Source organism: Mirounga leonina, unplaced genomic scaffold, assembly GCF_011800145.1.
Source record: "Mirounga leonina isolate KUSES-001 unplaced genomic scaffold, KU_Mleo_1.0 Mir_168, whole genome shotgun sequence".
Lineage (NCBI taxonomy): Eukaryota > Metazoa > Chordata > Mammalia > Carnivora > Phocidae > Mirounga > Mirounga leonina.
This window is the reverse complement of record NW_023270426.1, coordinates 26360435-26386080: the sequence shown is the minus strand read 5'-3', so window position 1 is coordinate 26386080 and position 25646 is coordinate 26360435. Positions and strand designations below refer to the sequence as shown.

Here is a 25646-nt window from a genome sequence, read left to right as displayed (position 1 = left end):
AAACCATACTTCCTTCCTCTCTAGTATTCTTACTCGCATCTTCTCCCTCCCTTTCTCTAGCAGGCAAGAATTTGGACAACTAGAGAAAACTCAGTATCACTGATGTATATTACTGACATTCTATGAACAAACCCAGGGCAAGTCCCCTGATGGCAGCAGGATCCCTGGGAAGAGGCCCATATAACTGGCAAAAATAGCAGACTGGTTTTTGAAGTTAGTATTTGAGGATTAACTTAACCAAGAATACCCAAGACCTTTAGGCAGAAAACTAAAACTGATAAAAGACATAGGCAATCTAAATAAAAGGAAAGACATTCCAAACTTTTGGAGATGAGTTAATATCATAGAAGTGTCAATTTTCTCTGAATTAATCCATAAATTCAATACAATTCTAAAGGAAAGTTGTAAGTTTTTGAGGAACTTATAAAACTTATGTTAGAATTTACACACAAGGCTAGAGGTCCACAGGCAGCTAAGTCAAACCTTAAAAAGTAGAGTACCAGACATGGAAGACTTTTCTCAAAGACATCCCATGAAAAGCAGAGAGGTATTACCACCAGAAAAAACAGACCAAGAACTTAAAGAACTCAGAGAAAGAGCTCAGCTACACAAACCTAATATACAATAAAGCTGACACCGTAAGTCAAAAGCAGAAAGGATGACATTTGTGGGAAAGCTGATTCTTCAGGTGGATAACGGTAAAACTGAATCTTCATGAAACACCGTATATGATGGTAGGTATCAGTTGGATTAAAATCCGCAACAGGGAAGACAGAATCATGAAGCCAATGAAACAAAATATAGGTGCACATCTTTGTGACATGGGTCAGGAAGGCCTTCTTTAAAACACAACTTGAAAACCATAAACCACGGGCGCCTGGGTGGCTCAGTTGGTTAAGTGACTGCCTTCGGCTCAGGTCATGATCCTGGAGTCCCAGGATCGAGTCCCGCATCGGGCTCCCTGCTCGGCGGGGAGCCTGCTTCTCCCTCTGACCCTCCCCCCTCTCATGTGCTCTCTGTCTCTCTCATTCTCTCTGTCTCAAATAAATAAATAAAATCTTTAAAAAAAAAAAGAAAACCATAAACCAGAAGGTGAAAAAAAAAAAAGTACTTCAATATATAAGAGGGCTTTACATTCAAGTAAAAATATCATACATAATATTAATAGATGACAAGATGGGAAAATGTATTTAAAATGTCTACAGCTAACAAGGGATGAATATCCAAAATAGAGAAGAGGGGGGCCTGGGTGGCTCAGTCGTTAAGCGTCTGCCTTCGCCTCAGGTCATGGTCCCGGAGTCCTGGGATCAAGCCCCGCATCGGGCTCCCCGCTCAGCGGGAAGCCTGCTTCTCCCTCTCCCACTCCCCCTTCTTGTGTTCCCTCTCTTGCTGTGTCTCTCTCTGTCAAATAAATAAATAAAATCTTTTTAAAAAATAAAATAAAATAGAGAAGAAACTTTACAAATCAATAAGAAAAAAGTGGCAAATGGAAGAGAACTATGAGCAAAGGACATGAACAGGCGGTCAAAAGAAGGGGAAACCCAGTCAAAAGGCATACGAAGAGATGCTCAAACATACTAATTATCAGACAGATGCAAATCAAAACAATAATGAGCTATCATATTTATATGATTGACAAAAAATTAGAAAGCTGAATAACGGAAAAGTTGGCAGGAATGAAGAAATCCTTGTGTAGGGCTGATGGGACTGTGGATGGGGCCACTCCAGAGAACTACTCCCTGAGACTAAGTATACTCACACCCTTTGACAGCCAACAATTCTCCTCATGGGTATATCCCAAAGAAATTCTCACACAGGGAGATATGCGAGTTGTACAAAGATGTTCACCGTGGTGCTGTTAGTGCTCATGAGGAGCTGGAGGCACAAGGAGATAGAGTGTGTAGCTCTGTAAAAACAGATACAGGGTCATACACCACAGAGAGTGCAGTGGACAGAAGCCACAGTCTAGAAACAGACAGAGGAATAGGGATGGCTCCCAATGCAATGCTGAGGGAGCAAAGAAAGAGAACAAGACATACCATCATGGTAAATAAAAGATACAATGTTGCTCAAAAATACAATTTAGTGTACACATTAGAATAGTGGTCTATACAGAAGGAAAGAAATAGGAGCTGGGAAAAGAATTCAAAGCGAAGAAATAAAGAAATGAATGAATCAATGAATCAATGAAGGGAGGGGCCGCTGATAATCCCATGCCACAAATTGGGATGTGTATGATTCATTCAAGCCCTCTACACGTGAGACCCAAACACAGGCTAGAGAAGAAGTCAGGAAAAAGGCTCTGCAAAGAAATGTGTGTTTGTTTCTCTGCTGCCATCCTCTCCTTGACAACTGGGCCGTTTGGAAAATGCCAGCAGCTGACGCGCATTATTTACGGTGCGGTCTGATACCCCACAGGCACCGTATGCCCTGAGAGGAACTTCAAAATCAAAGCAACAAATTCAGAAGTTTCCCCAAAGGAATTCCCTTTTCCTACCTGCCCCTTCAGAACACCCTGGCTCTGGGATAAAATAGTGGCATTCAAATGCCCATGACAACATTTTCTAGAAAGGAAAAGGCTAGACATTTAGAATTTGAATATTCAAGGCAAAAGAGCAATGTCAAACTCTGAAATTCCTGTCAGACTGACATCCCTCAAAAACAGTTCCGACGGTGGCATAAGCAGAGGGTCGCAGAACAATCAGACCCCAGACAACAGTGCCGCCTGTGGTGGCAGATGAGCCCCACGGCGGGTGCGGAGGGAAAATGAAAACTACTTCAATCTACAGACATGGAAAGTCCAACCACGTCAGAAGCGAAAGGGAGCTAAGGCATTATACGATGTGAAAATGGGGTCTCAATGCCAGAGGAGGTGAGAGACGATCAATCCAGAACCCTACTCTGGTTTTGCCAGCTTGGAAACAGAAGATTTCTTGGAATAATACTTTAAAAAATTGTTTCTATCCAAAGCACTCCTGGAAAAAATGGCCAATATGTTTTAACCCGTCATTTTTCTCTCCGGCTTGTTAAATGAAAGGGTAAGCAACTGAAAAATCATTTGACACTCCAGGCAGCCAACTCTCCGTGCTCTGTGAATAATGGGATGCCCAAAGCAAACTGTTGCAAGGGTCTGTGTTCTCCAAAATGGAACTTTTTGTATTGCTCTTTTCTTTGGGAGGTAGAATATCCTTGTGGTTAACAAGAGCCTCTAGAGTTAGACAGAATTCAGATTACATTGTGCTGCCTGAGTTTACTAACCCAATTTCCTAATATACAAAGTAGATCAAAAGTACCTATCTCACACAGTGTTTCAAGTATTAACTAAGCTCATATGCATAAAACATCCTTAAACATAGTAAGTGGTGGATAATTGCTATCTATTAACAGCTAAGATTTTTAAATACATACTCACTGCCTGAGGGTTCTAGAGGGGAGGGGGGTGGGGGGATGGGTTAGCTTGGTGATGGGTATTAAAGAGGGCACATTCTGCACAGAGCCCTGGGTGTTATACACAAACAATGAATCATGGAACACTGCATCAAGAACTAATGATGTAATGTATGGTGATTAACATAACATAATAAAATTAAATTAAATTAAAAAAATACTCATTGCAGACAATGCAAAGCATGGAGAAGTATTTAAAATAGAGAAGGTCTTGGGGCGCCTGGGTGGCTCAGTCGTTAAGTGTCTGCCTTCGGCTCAGGTCATGATTCCAGGGTCCTGGGATCGAGCCCCACATCGGGCTCCCTGCTCGGCCGGGAGCCTGCTTCTCCCTCTCCCACTCCCCCTGCTTGTGTTCCCCTCTCTCACTGTGTCTCTCTCTGTCAAATAAATAAAAAATCTTTAAAAAAAAAAAAAAATAGAGAAGGTCAGTCCTTCCCAATACTCTATACTCTATCCACATTACAATTTTATGATCAAGGTCTTTCCAGACTTTTTTCTATCAATATATCTAGAGAAGTCAAATATTTTACTAAGAACATTGCTCTGTAAGCTGATTTTTTTTAAACCTCAATTAACAATATACTGTGTGGGGCGCCTGGGTGTCTCAGTCAAGTGTCTGCCTTCAGCTCAGGTCGCGATCCTAGTGTCCTGGGATTAAGCCCCACATCAGGCTCCCTGCTAAGTGGGGAGCGTGCTTCTCCCTCTGCCTGCCACTCCCCCTGCTTGTGCTCTCTCTCTCTGTCAAGTTAAAAACAACAAAACCCCCCAAACAACAACAAGAACAAAACAATATACTGAGGGCACCATTCCCACAAATATACCTAGATCACTCTTGTTCTTTTTAAAGACTACACAGTACCTTGATATTTTTAAAGATTTTATTTATTTATTTATTTGAGAGGGAAAGAAAGAGACAGAGAAAGAGAAAGAGAGAACGTGAGTGGGGAGGAGCAGGAGAGGGAGAATCTCAAGAGGACTCTGCACTAAGCGCGGAGACCAACACAGGGCTTGATCCCAGGACCCTGAGATCATGACCTGAACCTAAACCAAGAGGCACCCCATATCTTGATATTTTTAATCAACTTCCTATTGCACATCTAATTGTCTCCCCTTGTTATTATTACCAATGCTCCAGTGCACTTGTTGCACAAACATTTTTGTACTCTGGTCTATTTCTTTAGGACAAATCACTGGTTCAAAGGATATTGGCTTCCAATACATATTCCTCAAAGGCACTACAGAATGGTATAACCAGATGGCATGCCCACCCAGAGAATCAGGGTCATCTTCAAATCTACTGGCACTTATCTCAAGCAGAGAGGAGAAGGTTTATCACAAGTCACAGCAAACTTCTCGTTGGTAGTCACTCATATGCATCTCATTCCCCAGAGTTCTCAGGTCGCTCATTATAGAACAGTGTGTCCCAGGATGGGGCATGGCATGGGCATGTTTTTTAAGTCTGCTTGGCCATCTGTCCTCTCTTGTTCTGGTGGGTTCCCCAATTTCCCACTGGAAAACTACCCTGCTCCCATTTTATGCAATACTCTTAAAACTGTCAGTAACAGTATGTTGTTTTCCCCTTCGTCAGCCTAAGCTAGACCAACCTGTTGTTATCTTCCTGGGAATCTGAATCTTCAGAAGAGTGAGGCAGATACTAAAAAACAGTTCAGAGCTTCATCATCCTGCAGATATTATTCAGAAGACCCTTTCTTATTGGTTCCTGGGGCTCCAGAGCTGGTGTGTTTTCAAGCCTGTCTCTTCAGCTCTTCCTACCTTACTGCGAGTTACTCAATAGCCTTCCATATTCCTTCATTTTTATTACTGTGGTTTTTGCTATTGTTATTTTAGAATAAGTTAGCCAGAACTGATTTCAGATACACTAAAACAATCCCACCTGGGGATACGGGGGCGGGGGGGGGAGAGCACTTGTTTCCTTGAATGTTTACTTGAAAAAATTTTCCCTTATTCAATTCTTGAAGGAAAAAGAAAAAAGAAAAAACTTTTCCCCTCTTCTAAAGTCCTCTTAACCTACCGGTAGCAACCATTCCAAATTACTTAATATTTTTTATAAAACTCCTGGTCAAAATCTGTATTTTGGAAAGAATGAAAGGAAAATCTCTGTCCTTAATGGATTTAACACACACAAAAATACCTCATCCTTTTGTCCACATGGAGAAGCACTGCTTTACTGGTTTTTTTGACATCACTGGAATTCATGGGAGGGCTCTTTGAATGTTTCTCCAAGTGGATTTTACAAAGCAAGTTCGAAGCAAGGGGACAGGATTTCCTTTGCACTCTTGTAAGCAACCTGGAAGGAATTGGTTTGTACTCCTATGCACCAAGGACATCATCAGCCCTAACATTAGCAGTAGCTTTTCATTTTAATCCCATCATCTTTACAAGGTTACAGGTGTCCTTGGAAATTATGATTAACCAGAGTGCTCAGAGCCAGCAGCAGGGGAAATATGCTGTATATTCTACAGAGGCTGCCCAGGGTCATTCCCATCGAAGAGGAATATTATTACGGACTTCACCATCTCCACTCTTTCTTCTCCAAAAAGATAACAAAGAACACAGTTACTAAGCAATCCCTAAAATAGTTGTTGCCTATCCAGGCCTTTGAACAAGACTGTGTAGGAGGCAATTCTGGCTTTCTCCTAGGACAAGGTTCTTGGGAAGCTGCATAGTACTCGACTGAGTGGCTTTTAAGTGGTTAGTGGAGCTACATTCTCAAGACCTAGGGTTAACTGAGATAATATACATGAAAATGCTTTGTCAAGTGTGAAGGGTTATATATCGCAAGGTGTCATTACAGCCTTGCCTGTCAGGCTCACTAAAATGTCCTGCAGTCACGGACATGGTAAGTCAGGATGAAAGCAATGGACTACACCAGGGAAATGGGGCAGACCCAACATGCCCACAGCAGCCCCTGGTGGTTCTTCCCCAGAGTAGCAACTTTTAAAGCTCAATCCCAACCCCAGCTGTAGAAAATTATCCAAGGGACATACTTATACTTACTTCCTTCACTCTGACTGTCTTTGTTCGAATTGTAGACCTGGAAAATAGAAATAAACATTTACTTGTGTGACTTTTCTACCACCCTACAGGTTCAATGAATAAGATCATTACCTGCCCCCTTTCCCTAATTTATGCTATAAAATGGAAGGCAATTTCTGACCCCCAAACATGAATCCTCTCTAAAATTATCTACTTCCCAGTATTTACTTCAGGTATTCTCAAGTATGAATACATCAGAATCACCTATGGAACTTTACTATAAAAAAAGGTCATATTCTTTAAAAAAAAAAAAAAAACAAAACTTATGTGTATATTTAAATTAAAAAGAAGAAAAGTTTTAAATAGTTACAATCATTAAGCATTTACTGTGCACCAAGCAACATGCTGAGCAATCCACATGAATGATCTCAAATTATCTACACAAAATTCTATTGAGTAGGAACCCATCATTGTATTACAGATGGAGAATTTGAGACTTAGAGAGGTTAACTAAGGTCTCACAGCTAGTAAATGGCAAAGTCAGGACAAAGATACATTATAAACTGCTAAGTATTAACATTGGGGAGTGGAACCAATACATTATATGGTTTTGAAATTTGAAAGTTGTAAGGAAAATTCGTTACTTTTACAATGTAAATCCCTTAAATTATTCACAGAAATCATAAAAGGGGAAGTGCTCCAATAGAGAAAAAGAGAAAATACCCCAATATAAAACACACAATGACATACTGCAAGAGTCGGCAAGCTTCTTTTGTGAAGAGCCAGACAGTAAATATTTTAGGCTTTGTGGGCCAAGAAACAAAATCAGTATTATGCAGATACTTGTTTAGCAAGAGAGAAAATGAATTTCCACAAATTTTTGGTTGACAAAATTTAAAACATAGTAATTTTTTGAAATACAGGTATAATATTCCTCACAATAAAAATCCCTTTTAGAGTTCCAAGGGTCTCTTTTCAGAGATGCTTGGCTCAGTTCCTCTAGAAGTTAAGTAAGTGGTTCTAACCAAGAATGGCCACCAGAATCCTGTGGAATCTCTCTTCCAAGGAGTATAATTTTTTGAAATGCAGATCCACCAATCAAAAGAATGGGGTTTTATTTGTTTGTTGGTTTTACATAAGGAGGATAACATTTGGCTTAATTAGGGTTCCAAGTCAGTATTTCCTATCAAATCAATTGCAAATGTTCATCTATAAATGCTGAGTTAGACAAAAACCAGGTGGTGTGCTGGATTTGGTCTATAGGGCAGTTTGCCAATCCCTAATATGGTGACATTAGTAAGTAAGATAAACCCCCTGTTATAAAGGGAAAAAAATCATAGTTTTCTAAATCTCTCTTTGGTGATTATTATTCTTTATATATGAAAATGCATAGGGTAAAGCTGGCCATCATAAGTATGTATGTATGAACATACGTACATATGTATGTATGTATCTATCGATTTATCTACCTACCTACCTACCTACCTACCTATCTATTCCAAGTGATTCTGATGGCTACTCTTGGCCGAGAACCACTTATTTAACCCCTAGAGGCAGTGAGCCAAGCATCTCTAAAAAGGAGTCATAAAACCCTAAAAGGCATTTCTACCTGCTAGCAAGTGTGGGTTGGAATGGCTGGTCAAGAGCTTTCCAACCTAGCCCTTCAGTTGCCTTGTGTCATTGGGTAAGGCTCTCACCTTGTCTGGGCCTCTACTGCCTCATCTGTAAATTGAAGGAGTTGGCCAAGAGGGTTTTGAATGATCAAACTCTAAGTAAGACAAATCACTACTCCATTTTATTATTATTGATTTCCTAAAGAACCACTATTTGAAAGTCAGGAGGATGAGGATTAAAGAAAAGCGTTTCTGTACTTGAGGCAAAGGCATCAGTTTTTATGCTTAAAAGTTCTAGAGATGAGGGGTCAAAAGACTGTGATCCTGGCACAGCCTTTTGGAAGGAGGAAGACCAGTGCAACCGGCAATCAGTGCATAGTAGAGAAGGGAGGAAGATGAAGATGGGGCAGAGGGGCAGCAACACAATCCTGCAGGATGTTGTGACCTGTGAGTGAAACAGGTAGCCTCATAATAGCTAGGACCAGCAACCCATGAATGGTGTTCACTAACCTTGGAAACTGGGTAAGCCAAGTGCAAGGGAAGAGACCCTACTTTGTCAAGAATTTTTTTTTTCAGCATCCCTGACCAATTCATTCTATTAAATTTAAACATTCTGAGAGAAACTTGCTCCTGTTTATAAATGACAAAATCCAGAAAGAAGAACGAAATGCAAGACTTTTAACTCTCCTTTATTAGGAGGAGAATTTGCACCAAAGTACTTTCCTTCAAGGTTTCCTGGGTTTCAGGAAGCACTTGCCCGCAACACCCAAGCATTCCCCAAATCGGAGAGGCATGATCAATGAGCCAAAGGTGCCAGAAGCATGTGTTGCCCAATCCTTTGAGGCCAGGCCATTCATCTCTGCTAGTTTGGTAAATGAGCCAAAGAGAATGAGTTTTGAAATAAAGCTAACAAACCATGCCCGCCAGAACTGTGTGACTACATGGCCCAATAAGGAAGGCCCAGGGTGGGGGAGCAGCCTCACCACCACACAGGCCAGATGGCAGCATGGTAACAGCACTAAGTGGGAATGGCTTTGTTTAACCTACCAAGTACCGCACACATCACTGAATCCTTTTAACCACCTTATGGCATAAGTACTAGCACTGTTCCCATTTTGCAGATGTGAAACCTGAGGCCCAGAGAGGTTACACAGTTTGTCCAAGGACAGAGAGCCAGTGAGAAGCTTCCTATTCTATCTTGCCTCCACAGGGAGGTTACAATACTCTAACTTTTCCAAGCAGTAGCAAATGCGCATTACTACCAAGCAAAACCAGTAGTCTATAGGTTCATAAATACCTCCTCCCATACTGGCAGAAGCCAAGGGCATGCAATTCACCCTTGAAAAATGGTCAGTCTGTTCTGGGGAAATCTTTATTATTATTATTATTATTCAAATATAACTAACATACATTGTTATATTAGTTTCAGGGGAAATCTTCTTCTACAGATCTCATGGTGGCCCACTAGTGTAATACTGAAGCATAGAGGTGAGGCCAACTTCCTGAAATAAAAGGTGTCTTTGGCCATGGCTTCTATCTTATGACTGATTAGCCGAATTATCTCAGGTTTACAAGCTTTCAAGTAAGCTTCTCAAGAGCCTTTGTCTTGAAAGGATAGAACACAACTCTCCTGGATTAATTCAAGGGGACACGAGTCACTAAACAGTCCCTGAATTACGGCTCCTATGAAGACTAATTCAGTTAATACGCTTTCTTCTGTCACTTATCATCTCTAAACCTTAATCATGCCACCTGTAAAATGAGGATATTAACATTCCCTACCTCTTAAGGGTATTGTGAAAATTAAATAAGATAATAGATATAAAACATTTAACACAAAGCAGAGAATACCAATTCCATGTCCCACTTAGAGTTCCATAAAGATAAAATTTCACCACCATCATTTTCATCCTCCTCGTTAATTCTCTTCACACTTATCCCCTCTGGGATAAAAGGCTAAGGATGGGAATGTAGTTTGAGGGATCCAGTAACACTGGGCTCATTAGCATTTTAATTTAACCAACTGAAACTGATTAAGGGACTAAGGGCAAGGAAGAGAAAGAACCATCCAAAGTCAACTTACAGAGCAATGGGTTCTCAATTTTTTTTTAAAAACAGCAGTCAAAAACAAAAGCAACCACCTACCACCAACCACTTGTTCAACCACTTTTTCACCAATCATGTGCCACGCACCATACTAAGCGCTGAGATGAATTATTTTATTTCATCCCGAAGCCTATAGGGCAGTAGACTGCCTCTACTTCACGGCACTATGCAGCTCAAATAACTTTCCAAAGCTTGCAAAACTAACAAGTGGAAGAGTGCTCTAGACTAGCTGTGCTCAGCCACAAGGGCATGCAATTTCCCCACTCAGTCCCACTTTCTAGAGGAGAAAAAAAAAAACACCTTGGCAATTAACAAAGAACTCAGAAGAAGCTAAGCAGTAATTAAAGTGGCAACAATGCAACCATTATGTAAGAACAAAATTTCCACCCAATTTAAACATAACAGTAATTCCACAAACTTCCAATTAATACAAACATAGCAGTAATTGAAAACCACAACCAGCTTGAGACACTTCAGGATGCCCAGAGAACATCCTTCCCTGAAACTCTGAGCACATATGCAGAGAACTAGCCAGCACTGCCAAGGACTGTGGGGCAGACAGATTTCCTAGTAGAGTACCACATTCGAATTCTTATCAAACTCTATTAACAGGCTAAATTTAGAAACTTTAAGTGACACTCCTGAGAGGTTACGAGTAAGACAACCTGGGTCTGTGGAATGCCACTCAATAGTGGACATGCATTTTTAGATCACGGGGGACCCTCTTGTCACAGTGGGCCACAAGCTACACTTGGGAAAGCTTTGAGAAGAAACTGAATCTTAAGCATGGAGAGATAAAACCAGTTTGAATACATTGCAATAAAGAAGAATGTGTCTAGGGGCCAGAGCTCTGGAGCTAGGTATTGGCTCCTCCTCTTCCCATTAGGAGTGTGCCTCTCATCACAGCCTGATGCGCGGGAGAACACGGAAGTAAAATGGCTGCCACTGCTTTTCTGTTTCTCACCTAGCAACCCTCCCTTCTGCTCACCCTTTCCACTGCTACCGGTATCGCATTTGCTGACTTAGAGGGGCTCTCTTGAAAGTCAAGTCAATGAAAATGTATCTAATGGCTCTTTCCAATGACTTATTCTTTTTTTTTTTTTTAATATTTTATTTATTTATTCATGAGAGACAGAGAGAGAGAGAGGCAGAGGGAGAAGCAGGCTCCCAAGGAGCAGGGAGCCCGATGCGGGACTCGATCCCAGGACCCCGGGATCATGACCCGAGCCGAAGGCAGACGCTTAACCATCTGAGCCACCCAGGCGCCCTCCAATGACTTATTCTTGAACAAATGTGAAAACCTTGCTCTTGCACCCTCCAGAACTACTCGGAAAGAGGGCTCAGTGACTAGAATATAGCAGGCCACTCAATAAGTATTGACTGGATGAACAGTTTTTGAGTAGAAGAATAAAGGAGAAACTGATTTTTTTTTTTCTTTTTAAATCCCCATGTTGGAGTTTTTTTTTCTCCCCCTAAAGATTTTTTATTTATTTATTTGACACAGAGTGTTTGCAAGAGAGAGCAAAGTAGGCAGAGGCAGAGGGAGAAGCAGGCTCTCCGCTGAGCAGGAACCAGATGTGGGGCTCGATCCCAGGACCCTGGGATCATGACCTGAGCTGAAGGCAGATGCTTAACCGACTGAGCCACCCAGGCGCCCCCCGCCCCATGTTGGAGTTGATGAAGACAATGCACTGATGCACTAACCAGATAGAAAACGTAAGCAGATCTATCATTACTGAGGGACTATATGTCATTCTTCCAAATATCTGGACTGCTTCAGGAATCTCTACATTAGAGAAGAATGAAAATGTACAACTTAGCCCTTATTACGAGACAATATAAAGCAGATTTACATTATTTGGCTTAACTCAAGGCTGTCAAAACTCAAAAGGGTGTCACCAGGAAGTTGTGAAATGCAAACCAAAGAAGGGGTTACTATACCTCATGCTACTGAGTCTCCCCTCCCCTATACAAAAGAGGCACCGCAGACTCAGGCAGTCTCTTGGAAAATGGCCCAGCAAAGAGTGATCAAATGGCTGTGCTCCTGAAGCCAACTGGAGAGAGAATCTGATGGCTGCTCAAGCCTTCTTGCATACTAACACACCAGCATACCAGTGAATACAAACAACTACTTGCTGTTCAACATGATTATGACAATGATGACCGAAAAATACACTTTCTTTCCCATTTGTTCAAGCATTTCCGGCTGCTTTGTACCTAAGGATATAAAGGGCTTACATCTTGTATAATTCCTCAGTAATACTGGGGGAAAACAAAGTGCTCTAGACACCTGCTACTTCTACCCTCTTAGCATCCACATTCCACATGGATACCATCCTCATTCTCCTTGGGGAGTCACCATAACCAGTTTATCAATTCTATCATCATATTCCTTAAATCTATTCCTCATCCCCATTTCTTCTTCTACTGCCCTTAGCCAGATTTGGACCACTTGTGGGCACCCTGGCATTGGCCTTCTACTTGGTCTTGTTGGCTCTGCTCTCTTTCCGCTGAAGAAAAGCCATCAGGAGATCACAATACTAGTCTTCAAATACTCAAAGGGCTGTCATGTGGAAGAATGGCAAGACTTACTATTCCGAACAGAGATGAAAGTCAGGGTGGAGTCCTAGGACGGCAGATTTCAGAGGGATACAAATAACTGACAGTTAAGAGCTCTTCATAGTCCAGGAAAGCAGAGAAACTGGCTGAATGTCATTCTGACACATAAGAACTAAGCTCCATTTCATCTAGAAGGTGGCCCTGGGCATTCCTGGGCTGACAAATGCCGCTTCATTTGAGGTTTAATTATTGTGACCCTATCCTCTCCCCTGTACAAGACTTCAATGGATTCCAGGATGGGAGAAATGGCCTAGCGTCAGGTGAAGCAGGGTGGTGGACAGAGTAGTGCTGTGGCTATTAAAGCCTGGTTCAACCACATTTTAGCTATGTGCCTTCACGTGGCAATTTAACACTTCTGAGTATGTTTTCTTTTTTTAAAGATTTTATTTTTATTTATTTATTTGAGAGAGAGAGAAAGAACAGGGAGAGGTCAGATGGGAGAGAGAATCTCCAGCAGACTCCCCACAGAGCATGGAGCCTGACGCAGGGCTCAATCTCACAACCCTGAGATCATGACCTGAACCAAAACCAAGAGTCGGACGCTTAACTGACTGAGCCACCCAAGCATCCCCTGAGTATGTTTTCTTATTATAAAGTAGAGCTAAGTAATAATACTTCGAGGGGGTCTTAGAAGAACTAAAATAGCCTCACAGCACCTGCAAGTACTCAAAAATGCTATTTCCCTTTCTGCTACCTCCACAAAGATGTTCTAACTGACTTCATGGCTGCAGACCCCCTTATTGCTTTGGCCTCTCACTGCTCTGACAGTCTGTTCTACACAGTTTAATACTTCAAAATACAATTTCCCATTTTCCATTATTTCTATTCTGCAAATAAATTCCTTATGACCAGTTCTGTCTTACATTTCTACCAGGGGGTCTGCCTGGCATCTAACACAATGCTGGGCATATTGTTAGTGTCTAAGAAGTCGCTCCTGATTGAGGGACAAAGGAGCTTAAGACAAAGGATGAACCTTCTTTCAGTCATTCTCAGTGAGTCGGAAGTGGGCCCTAAGGACCGTAATGAGGAAATTATCCTTAGAGTGAGGCTTTCACATTTTGAGTGTTGCTGACACTTAAAACACACTTCCTGTGAGAAATTTCAATTTAAGATCATAGAATTTTAAGGCAAGAGGTGAAACTGGTCCTCATGGGGCATGCGGTCGTCGGTCACACACAGAGATGCAGCCAAGGGGTGGGCCAGCTATTGTAACTTGTTTCTGGTCCTGCTGGGTTTTAAGCATGAGTGCAGTGTTTCTGGAGTTACTAACACTGACTGCTGTACATGCTCCTCCCCCACAGCCCTGTGATTTGCCTGTTATATAAACACTGTTGCCATAGTTATAATTCAGGAAGCTTTGTTGTTTGACCTCAAGAAAAATTCAACCTCAAATCAGGATAACACTGACTCTCTAGACCGACAATAGACCATCAGAGGGTAAGACCTGCCAAATTTCCTCAAGCTTCTAGAAGGAACTACTGTATTTTGGGTAACAAGTGAGCAACAAGGAGAGGAAACGCTGCAACATTATGCAATTTCCTTGCATTTCATATTCAGAAATCCTGAAAACCCCTATAAGCAACTTCCCTAGCTTTCAACCCAAGATCAGAGTCACAGCCAATATAAACAAACCTGGACGCAAAAGAGGAAAAATGAAATCTAAGTAATGTCCGAGTAAGAAGAGTATTTCAGGAAAATTTTAAGGGCAACAGAAAAAAAACACAAGCTCACTTGATAGCAAATGCACTACATTAAGTAGATGGCATATGAGCTGACACCTATGTAGGATGTGGTCAGATCATTGTGTGAGGAGTCTTCTGGCTTTAACATTTCCTGGCTTCACACTGACGTAACATTAAAAAGTGGGTATGAACGCACTAGCCCATCAGCATGATGCTTCTACCACCCCATTCACCAGACAAAAATTGTAATTTTAAACAGAGAAAGTCTTTCTGTGTTCCTCTGCCCCCTCCCCCCCACCACCACCAACACCCCCTCCATGTCTTTGGAAATAGTAGCACAGCTCCATCAGAAGAGGGAACCTTGTTCTTTTATGCTTTGGAAAACTGCAGATGAGAAATTCTTTGGTACAGTATACATGATTCCAAAGTTGGAGCTTGTGAGGTTCTACTGCTAGAGCAGGGCCCTGCCCAGGAGAAAGGACAGCCAGACAGTGAGTCACTACACAAAATTCACTCCTTTCAACTTCCAGTCCCTTCGTCTTTCAGGCAACTTGAGGCAAGTGGCACTGTAATGATCTTATTAACCCCTACAATGCCTCTCCCAGAGGCAGGAGGGAAATTTATCCAACACAGGCACGGCTGACTTCTTTCCCTACAGACAACTGGGAGGTCAGAGTACTGCATTTCTAGACAGATGACTCAAAGCCGAGTTTCCTCGGATACAGGTCCTACCCTAAATCTAGGAATAAACCTGATGTCAACCCAGCATATGCAGCAAGGGGTTCTGGGAATATTCGCTTTGATTTCTTTGCTCTGAACTGGCAGGGAGGGGATCCCTAGCTCTTGGACATGAGGAACCTCTGTTTTCCTGTAACACCCAAGCAACAGAATAGGGTTTACAAACTCTATTTTAGATTCTAGAATCTTTTCTGGTTCTACAAAGGTTAAAAAGTTATTACACTGGGCCCTTTCTTATCTCCAGACAGTGTCAAAGGAGGAGGTTTATCAAGATACCACATGATTTCCCACACAATGACTGGAGTAAAGGGTAAGGTTGGGACCATCAGAGCCCTTGCACACGAAGATTTGTCTTTTGGTTACCCACAGTGTTCATTCACTTGTCATTAGGTGAGTGTACCCTGCTCTCCTTCCAAGGGTAACACCTCTCCATCACAGGCAGAGGTCAGTCCACTTCTGACTCCGGGGGTAGACAGATAGTATGACTTAGGCCAGGTCGGCCAGAGCAGCATATTCACTCCCTACTCTCAACATTTACTTTGAAACATTTTCAAACTTACAGGAAAAAAGCGACAGTGAATACATACACATAGAACCCATCACTTCCATCCTACCATTGTTAGTATTTTGCTACATTTGCCTGATCATGTATCCAGCCATCTCTCTGTATCATCCACCAATCCAACTTATTTTTTGATAAATTATTGCAGATATCAACACTTCCTATCTAAGCACTTGAGTATGCTTATCATTTATTAAAGTTAAATATTGGTTTATCAGCCTTAATTTTTAAGGTTAAAGTTACCTACAATGAAATGCACAATTCTTTTTTTTTTTTTAATTTATTTACATATTTTAGAGAAAGAGCAGGAGCAGGAGGGGCAGAGAGAATCTCAAGCAGACCCCACGCTGAATGTGGAACCTGACCCAGGACTCAATCTCATGGCCTGAGATCACCACCGGAGCAGAATCCAAGAGTCAGATGCTTAACCAACTGAGGGACTATGGGGGGTGGGGGTGGGAGGGTTGTTATTGAACAAGAAGCTGCCAACCTCTTTTCCAAAATCATTGTTTTATACTCCCACCAATAATGTCTGAGTGCTCTGGTTGCTCACATACTCACAAACACATGGTGCTAGCAGTCTTAATTTTAGCCTTTCTGGTGGGTATGTAATACTATTTCACCGTGGTTTTAATTTCCATTTCCCTGATGATTAATAATGTTGAGTACGTTTTCATGAGCTTACTGGACTTTCTTAATCTTCTTTTGTGAGATGTCTCTCCAAGACTTTCACCCATCTTTTAGTGCAGCTTCTCTTTTTGTTACTAAGTTTTATGAGCTCTCTATACATTCTGGATATGTCAGATGTATGTTTTGCAAATAGTTTCTCCCATTCTGTGGTTTGCCAATGGACTTCCTCAATGGTATATTTCTCCCCCCCCATTTATTTATTTATTTTTGATGTAGTGTTCCATGATTCATTGTTTGCGTATAACACCCAGTGCTCCATTCAATACATGCCCTCCTTAATACCCATCACCAGGCTAACCCATCCCCCCACCCCCCTCCCCTCTAAAACCCTCAGTTTGTTTCTCAGAATCCATAGTCTCTCATGGTTCATCTCCCCACCGATCCTCTACCTTCATTTTTCCCTTCCTACTATCGTTTTTTTTTTTTTAACATATAATGTATTATTTGTTTTAGAGGTACAGGTCTGTGATTTATCAGTCTTACACAATTCACAGCGCTCACCATAGCACATACCCTCCCCAGTGTCTATCACCCACCTACCCTGTCCCCCCACCCCCCTTCCCCTCCAGCAACCCTCAGTTTGTTTCCTGAGATTAAGAAGTCCTCATATCAGTGAGATCATATGATAATTGTCTTTCTCTGATTGACTTATTTTGCTTAGCATAATACCCTCTAGTTCCATCCACGTCATTGCAAATGGCAAGATCTCATTCCTTTTGATGGCTGCACAATATTCCATTGTATCTATATACCACATCTTCTTTATCCATTCATCTGTCGATGGACATCTTGGCTCTTTCCATAGTTTGGCTATTGTGGACATCGCTGCTATAAACATTGGGGTGCACGTGCCCCTTCAGATCACTACATTTGTATCTTTGGGGTAAATACCCAGTAGTGCAATTGCTGGGTCATAGGGTAGCTCTATTTTCAACTTTTTGAGGAACCCCCATACTGTTTTCCAGAGTGGCTGCACCAGCTTGCATTCCCACCAACAGTGTAGGAGGGTTCCCCTTTCTCCGCATCCCCGCCAACATCTGTCATTTCCTGACTTGTTAATTTTAGCCATTCTGACTGGTGTGAGGTGGTATCTCATTGAGGCTTTGGTTTGGATTTCCCTGATGCCGAGCAATGTTGAGCACTTTTTCATGTGTCTATTGGCCATTTGGATGTCTTCTTTGGAAAAAATGTCTGTTCATTTCGTCTGCCCATTTCTTGATTAGATTATTTATTCTTTGGGTGTTGAGTTTGTAAGTTCTTTATAGATTTTGGATACTAGCCCCTTATCTGATAGGTCATTTGCAAATATCTTCTCCCATTCTGTCGGTTGTCTTTTGGTTTTGTTGACTGTTTCTTTGCTGTGCAAAAGCTTTTTATCTTGATGAAGTCCCAATAGTTCATTTTTGCCCTTGCTTCCCTTGCCTTTGGCGATGTTTCTAGGAAGAAGTCCTCAATGGTATCTTTTGATAGCACAAGTTTTCAGAATCAAATTTAAAGTCTTTTTTTTTTTTTTTTTGTAGACCTATTGCTTTCTGTATCCTCTTAAGAAACCTCTGCTGATGCCAGATAACAAAGATTTTATGCTATGTTTTCTTCTGGAAGCTTCACAGTTACAGCTTTTATTTTTAAAGTTTATGACCCATCTTGAATTAATTTCCCTAGTTCCCTTGGTTTGTAAACATAATTTACAGGTGCTTCTGAGTCACAGCCCAGATCTGAAACTCACTGGTTTAAAATACAAATTCAGTAAGGAGTAGCACTAATCCACCCTCACTCCACTTCTCCCCACCCTCTAGAAAGTTGTCATATGGAGTTGATCCATATATATAACCTTTGGGGGTCGTCACAATATTAACAAAACTGCTATCTGCTCTCTACCCAGCTCACAGGACAAGGGAGAAATAAATGAGCTTTGTAAAGACATGTGTGTGTATGAGCATATATATAATATGCTCAAGCCTAACTTTCAGGGTACATGGCTAACTATATGGCTACCTACAGACTATAATCTCAAGAGGCAGGGAGCCCTGGAAGCTGACAAGTATGTGGTCCTGACTAGCCACTGACTTCCTGTGTGATCCTGATCAAGACTCTCGCTCTCTCTGGATCTTAATTTCCTAATCCATTGGAAGAGGAGCCTGAAAATTTTTTTAAAATTGCTTAAATTCCAGACTCCTCCACTGCCTAACTTCTCTAATATCCCACCATCAAAAATGAATCCTTTTGGTCCTGAGGGGTTCAAATCAAGACTCTACTCACTTGAAGGGTTTTATATTACAACGGGAGGATAGCACCTTGTACCTTATCAGCAACCTGCTAAACTGGGATTTGCTGACAACTGGTTAAAAATGAGGTCTTGTAAATTTAGAACAAGGAGTAAGGACTTTGAAGGAAAAGGAGGCATGATCAGAGGCTGCTGACCAAAGATCAGCTCAGCTTACTGAACAATGTGGTTTAAAGCTGACCAGGAAGAGGTTGTTCCAAACCCAATATGCCCAACCCAAGCTTCCCTAGCTTCTTCTGTAGAAAGCTAAAGCATGCCATACACAGAGCCACCAAGCTCAGTTACCAGCACAGCCAGAAGCCAAAGGCAACTGGGAGAACTAAGCCCCCCTTGGGTCCCCGCCCCAGACTGGAGGACAGGAGAGATTAGGACATGCCTTACTTCTGACCTGAATTTGAGAGCATCGCAGGTAAACACACAAATCAAAGGCCACTTCTGGGCCTTTTCCTGCAGCACTTGATATAGGTGATTAGCCTGTGTCCTTTAAATGTTCACCTCTCCTGACCCCTACCCAAGCCTGCTCCACAGGCAGCTCTGTAGGTTCCTCTACCCTGCAGTTATTTTTTGTAACTTGGGAAAAAAGTATTTATATAAAAATGTTATATAGGGATATAAAATAATCATAAATGCAATGTGTTTATAAATATAATTATAAATGTACAATACACATACATATTTACACACATGTAAGCAATTCATTATTCACTCTAGTTATGTTCTTTAGAGTCACCATCAACAATAAATTAGCGAATATAGAACCTCTGCTCCTACGAGGAATACAGGGTTAGGTTTCCAACATTTTCATCAAGTCATCAACACATAACCTTGTTCTGTGTGTGCTTCTGTTTAAAGACACCTTATCTAATATACACTGTTGGTTCATTAACACGGGACTCCTGACCAACAGCACTACAACTGATGCCTGACGGAAGCTCACCTAACAGGTGTTTTCTCTGTAACACATACCACAGCCTTCTCATGCTTAGGAATAGTAGCCAGCACTTTAGCACTGTGCTTGGGGACCATTTTAAACAGTGATATCACCAACAAAACGTGCAAAAACACAAAATAAGTGGTACTAAACACAGCAAAAAGGACACACACTTAGGATCTGAGGGCTAAAACAAGACGGCAGAGGGTATCACCTTGTGCAACCTCAGCTGGACACATGTGTTAGACAACTCAAATTTTTCTCTGCACTGTGCACATCTCCAAGACTAAGAAAGCACCCCAAGTACTGATTTGGGGATATAAATAAATGTTCACAAGTATGTGACTTCATATATATGGAATCTGTGAATAATAAGGATCCATTGTGTGTATGTGTGCACAGAGTCAAACAAATACATATGAAATATTTTGAGAATACATAAAAGTACAAAAAAAATAATCCCCATGCCAACCCAGGGATTGGCAATGCAGATTTAACAGATATTGGCAGCTTTCTAAATTTGTTCCCAATTGAGATCTCTAAGGAACTGAACATCATAGTCCCTAGCCCCATCTCTGTCTCTTTCTTCCCCTACTCCCAAGATGGTGTGTACCATTTCTATGCATGTTTTACTACTTCTACTACATGTGTACATGTCCGTAAACAGAATATGGTTTTTATACTTTTAAAATGTATGTAAACGGCATGATACCATGTATGCATGTGATCTTACAACTTGCTTTTTTATTTTCTATTATGTTCTTGATATTTACCCATATCGACACATGCAAATCAAGTTTATTCACTTTATCCACTGTAAAGCATTCCATAAAATGAAAGAGCCACAGTTTATCCATTTCTGTACAGATGAACAATATAAGTTATTGCCACTTTTTCACTATTATAAACCACACTACAGTGAACAACCTTTCCACTGGTCTCCATCTGTACATGTGTATGAATTCCCTGGGGCAAAATCAGCCAACTACAGCCTGCAGGGCACATCCAGTCTGCCTTGTGCTTTTCAAGTAAAGATTTTTTGACAACAGTGATGCTGAACCATTTACATATTGTCCATGGCTGCTTTGTGCAAAACAGCAGAGCTGAGTAGTTACAACAACGACCACTGCAGGATATGTACATATTCGACTCTACTCCATTTTGCATAGTTACCAACTGATATTCCCACCAGCAGTATACTTGGAGAATTCCATAACTTATTCTAAAACCTCCCAAAGTTCCTTTGCTGGCTCTCTTATTGCACTTCCTCTTCCTATGCACAGCACTTAGAAATTTCATCCATTCCCACGGTTTCAAACAAATGCTTTTATGCAAATGGCACCCCACCTCTAAACATACAACTCCAACCTCCCTCTGGCTTTCTTAGTAGCACACCTCCATTTCTAACTACTTACTGGTCATCTCTACCTGGGAATTTCCTTGAACCTCAAACCCAGTATCTATTCCTCTTAACACCACCAAGAAGGGTTTCTGAGACAATGGAAGGGGGAACACCTTAAAACTGTGAGCCAGCAGCTAAATTAGAACTTGTTTTTGTTGGTTGATCCAAGGCCATTTAATGGGGGGGAGGGGGGAATACACAAACCTATTTTCACATACTAACTCTGTCCTTTCTAGTTGTGACACCTCTCTGTGCCTCAATGCCCCCAACTATAAAATGGGAATCATTCCACCCAAACTAAAGGATGAGATGAGAGCAGTAAAGCAGCTGGCACAGTGCCTGGCACACAGTAAATGCTCAGTCAAAACAGTAGTTAATAATCACTATCTTGGTTAATGCCAAGACTCTTCCAGCAGTAACTTGGGCCCATAATCTTATATTCCTGTCTTTTTGCTCCCACATCTAACCAGGTGACAGTAACTGTGTTTTGCTTTCAAAATGATGATCATGTCCATTCCTCCCCATTCAGTCCCAAGACTCCTGTCGGGTAGCTTAGCACCTCTTGCTTGGAATGCCTTCAAACTGGTTTACTTTCTGGCCTCCCTTTGTTCAACACATCCTTTAGAGGGCCAGAGCTCTGCAATCACTTCTGCTCCAAAACCTGTATGCTCATATCATCCCTGAGAGCATAATGTCCTAATTTCTATGTGCAACCTCTCACAAGCTGGCCCCAACATTTCCTAACTTACTTTCCCATTTCTCCTCCCAACCTTCATGCCCCAACTAAATACAACTGGCTATTTCCTACACTTGTCCCATGTCTTCCTAAGAACATTCATTTCCACATTCTTGCCAAGAGAGCACTTCTATCCATCTCTGCCCATGCATATCCTTCAAGGCCCTACTCACATGTGCCTCCTCTCTGAAGCTGTCTTCAATTTCCTCTGTCTAAAATCATCTCTTCTATTTTAAAGCACTTTGCTTATACCTCACATTCATCACCTCCACTGTGAAATAATAGCAAAGTGACAGATTTATCCCTGAAGACACCAGAGGGCCTTGAGCATAGCTGGCATCCAATAAATATTTGATGAATGACATTATGAACCAAGGATGTTTAAAGTGCTGTCAATGCACACCCTAGACTCAGTTTACATTAACTTAGTAAGTTCCAACCCTAGCACCTAAAGAGGTTGTGTAATTAAAAATGAATTTAGGACTTAGAGAACCCCTCAAATCTGGGAAGAGTAACTCGCCATCTCTCTACCAGCATCTTAAGTATTAAACTGCACACTTAGAGTTGTGCCTCACACCAAAGAGGTTCAGCAGTCAGCATCAGGGCAAGACACAGAGCCCAAGTGTCCTCACTCCCAGAAGTGTGTCAGGCATGAAAAACACAGAATCTCGCAAAGCATGGCAGCTCATGCGGTTTCTTCCATAGCAGCTAACTCTTATATTCTCCATGTACTTAAAAATCTGCTACACTTCTTAAACCATGTTAGAGCATTTCAGGGCAGTTAGGAAGTAATGGTGCTGAGATAACAAGAATCATTTGGAGGGAAACAAAAGCAAGGTAGAGCAAGGTAGATCTCTACCTTACACCGTTTTGAGGCCAAAACAAACGTGAGGTATTTAATCTCAGAATGTGGATGCCTCAAGCAAAAATAAAATACATAAAGTAGCTCATAGCCCTAATACATAGAGTTCTTACAATCAAAAGAAAGGTAAATACACCAATAGAAAAACAAATGGACAAAGGATAAACCATTTGCAAAAGGAGGACAAGTAGTCAATAAACGTGAGGAATATTCGAATTCATCAGAACACAAAGAAATTCAAATTATAACTAGTATTTTTTTTACCTTTTGAAAAAATGACAGATTTTTCTGTAGTGTGGGCTCAGGGAAATAGACACTACCATACAGGACTTATGGAAATATAAACTGGCACAGTCTTCACAGACAGTGAGCTTCAAAAACAAATCTATGTATTTACCAAGCATGGCCCTTCTACGAATTTATGCTAAGGAAAGACTCCCAGATAGCAGCCCACCGGGGGGTCTCAGTGACTACATAAACCTCTCAGATATCATATGTAAAGTGTTATGTATTTATACATTTTTCTGAGGAGAGTACACACAATTTTGTTCATGCCATCAATGACTTCAGTTTCTAAGTCACCCAAGAACTTCTTGTTGTGGAACAGTATTTAGAAACAAGGTGTGACAGACACTGCTAGGTATTTATAGTGTCTATTCTTTTCTTCCCCCTTAAAAACAGACCCTTGATTATGTAGAAACAAAGTTTATCCAGGTGAAGACACAACAATCCTCTGGGGTGGGAATGTGACTCAGGTCTAGCCAATGAGACACAAGCCAATGTACACTGGGGACTTCTGGGAAAATGCTGTACCTCTGGCCTGCACACGTTACTCTTCTCACCTCTTCCTTCTCCCTGCCTGAACCGCAAACACAAGGCCAGGAAGGGCAGCAACCCTCTTGCAATCATGAGGTGACAAGGAAGATAAAGCCTACATCCTATGGATGGAGTAAGAGAAAGATGGAAAGAATTTGGGTCCCTCAAGGCTTCACAGAGCTACCCTATCTACCCCGAACTGTTATCTTACAACTCAATGTCTAAATACCCCCCCATTTAGGCTACTGTTTGTTGGATTTTCAGTTGTTAAAAGTAAAACTCATGGCTAAACTGATACGTAAGAGAAAAATACAATAAATATCGAAAACCCTACTTATATTACAATATATGGAAAGTGGTCATTTTGTTTATGTGTATATATAAACATATATATGAAAAAGGGTTGAAAACACAAACATCAAAAATGAACCACTATTCTCTTCGTAAGTTGAGTGATAATCATTTTTATCTTTATGCTTTCAGTTGACCATTTCTAAATCTACAGCAACAGAAGAGTAGCATCTCTGAGCCTAATTCATCATGGAGCAGCAAGGAAGGCTCAGCCTCAGATATCAAGGACATATACAATCATCTCAATTTTAGATGAACGCAAAGAGCAGACAGTGAGGTGACCCATTCCCACTCTACCCGCTTGCCAACACGGTGCAGCCCCATGAAGGCAGGTGGCTAGAGTGACATGGTGCTAGGCAAGCTCTGTGGGGCTGCTCTGGAGAGGCACGACAGTCCCAGACAGCTCTTAGGTCGCCTAGACAAAATCATCTTCAGTTCTTGCTACAAGGCCTATACGTGGTGCCACAGGGGGGCAGGCACCTTGGACAAATGCTTCTGGGTCACATCAAGGCAGCACATAGGAGGGCAGAACCAGAGACAGCCTCCCTGGGAGCCCACTGTTGACCACCCAAACAGAAGGTTTCAGGGCTTCCCTGAAGTTTCTGATCGATCTTCCAAACAAGAGCAGACACAACAAACCAAGCCTGCGTTTTGGAGCCAGGGAACTACAGCCACGCTGTGCCTCAAATCTGCCAGAACTATGTCCTTTCAAAACCTTGCAAGAAGGCATACAACAAAAGGGAAAGATCAGACACTGGACACACAGAATATCAAGGCTGGAACTGGCAGACACTGGTGATGAGATCCTTTCCTTCCTCTTCAGATCCCGTCCTTCCCCTCCCTGACTGACTCCATGGGGCTTCCAAGCTGTTTAACGTTGCTACTCCTGTCCTTCAGCCCACTCTTTCTTGTTCAGTCAAAACTAAACCGTAGAGAGAGAGCCCCTCCTGCCATAACCCACCCGCCGTCCTGCCTCAGAGTGAAGCCAGCAGCCATGTCTAGGAGATCATAGCCCTGACTTTGTTCTACTATTCTGATTCACGTAGCTGAACGAAATGATCGCTCTTATTAAAAACGGGCCTATGTTTTACTGCCAGTGAAGGCATTCCCAAGTGCTCCAACACTGAGTTTGCCTGGGCCAGCAGCCAGCCATCTGGACTGCTCCAACAACTTATGTAACTTGCTGTGTTTCCACCTTTGGCTTGGGGGTGGGGGTGGTGTAAAGCAGGAAATGGACTTAGATCAAGCTGTCAATCCAACATGTCCGAACAGCCTGCTAAACATTTGGTCACAGGACTTTTTTAGCCTTTGAGAGCAACATAAGGTGGACTGGATCAGGCTAGCTTACACACAGCAAGAGCCAAAAAGGAGCATGAGGTCAAATGGATTAAGGCTTCTGATGCACGAATGCAATGAAAACCTCCAAGAGTCACTTTTCCACGTCCATGGGCTACAGAGTAAAATGCAGGCAGATGTGTAACTGCAACAAACAATAAGAAAATGTGAACCTTTCGCTTACTTGGTAACTTATGAGGTTTAAAAAGAAGGGGTGGGAGAAGGTGCTGAATTAGCTATGAAGCAGGGTGGGGGTAGGGTGGCAGCATGGATGAGCCAAGTACCTTCCCCCCCAGTGAGGGACAAGGACAACTCCAGTTTGATTTTGGCCAGTAGCTCTGGAGACGTGAAGGGGGAGGCAAGAAAGAGAAACCTGTTAGTCCTTTTAAGCAGAAAGTATACAGAAAGATCATTTGATTGACGGTAATTCTACCCTGTACAAGAGTAGCCAACCTGCTGCTCATAATAATGATGA

At 41.8% G+C, this 25646-nt stretch overlaps 1 protein-coding gene across 5 annotated transcripts in view; it reads right to left on the bottom strand.

The window, feature by feature from the left end:
• The window catches only part of ARHGAP26 (Rho GTPase activating protein 26), a 431503-nt gene that overhangs the window by 200013 nt on the left and 205844 nt on the right, over positions 1–25646 (bottom strand). For all 5 annotated transcript variants that reach the window (XM_035014358.1, XM_035014359.1, XM_035014361.1 and 2 more), the window contains exon 12: positions 6466–6502. In XM_035014358.1, coding sequence (XP_034870249.1) covers positions 6466–6502 — 37 coding nt within the window. The remainder of the gene's footprint in view (positions 1–6465; positions 6503–25646) is intronic.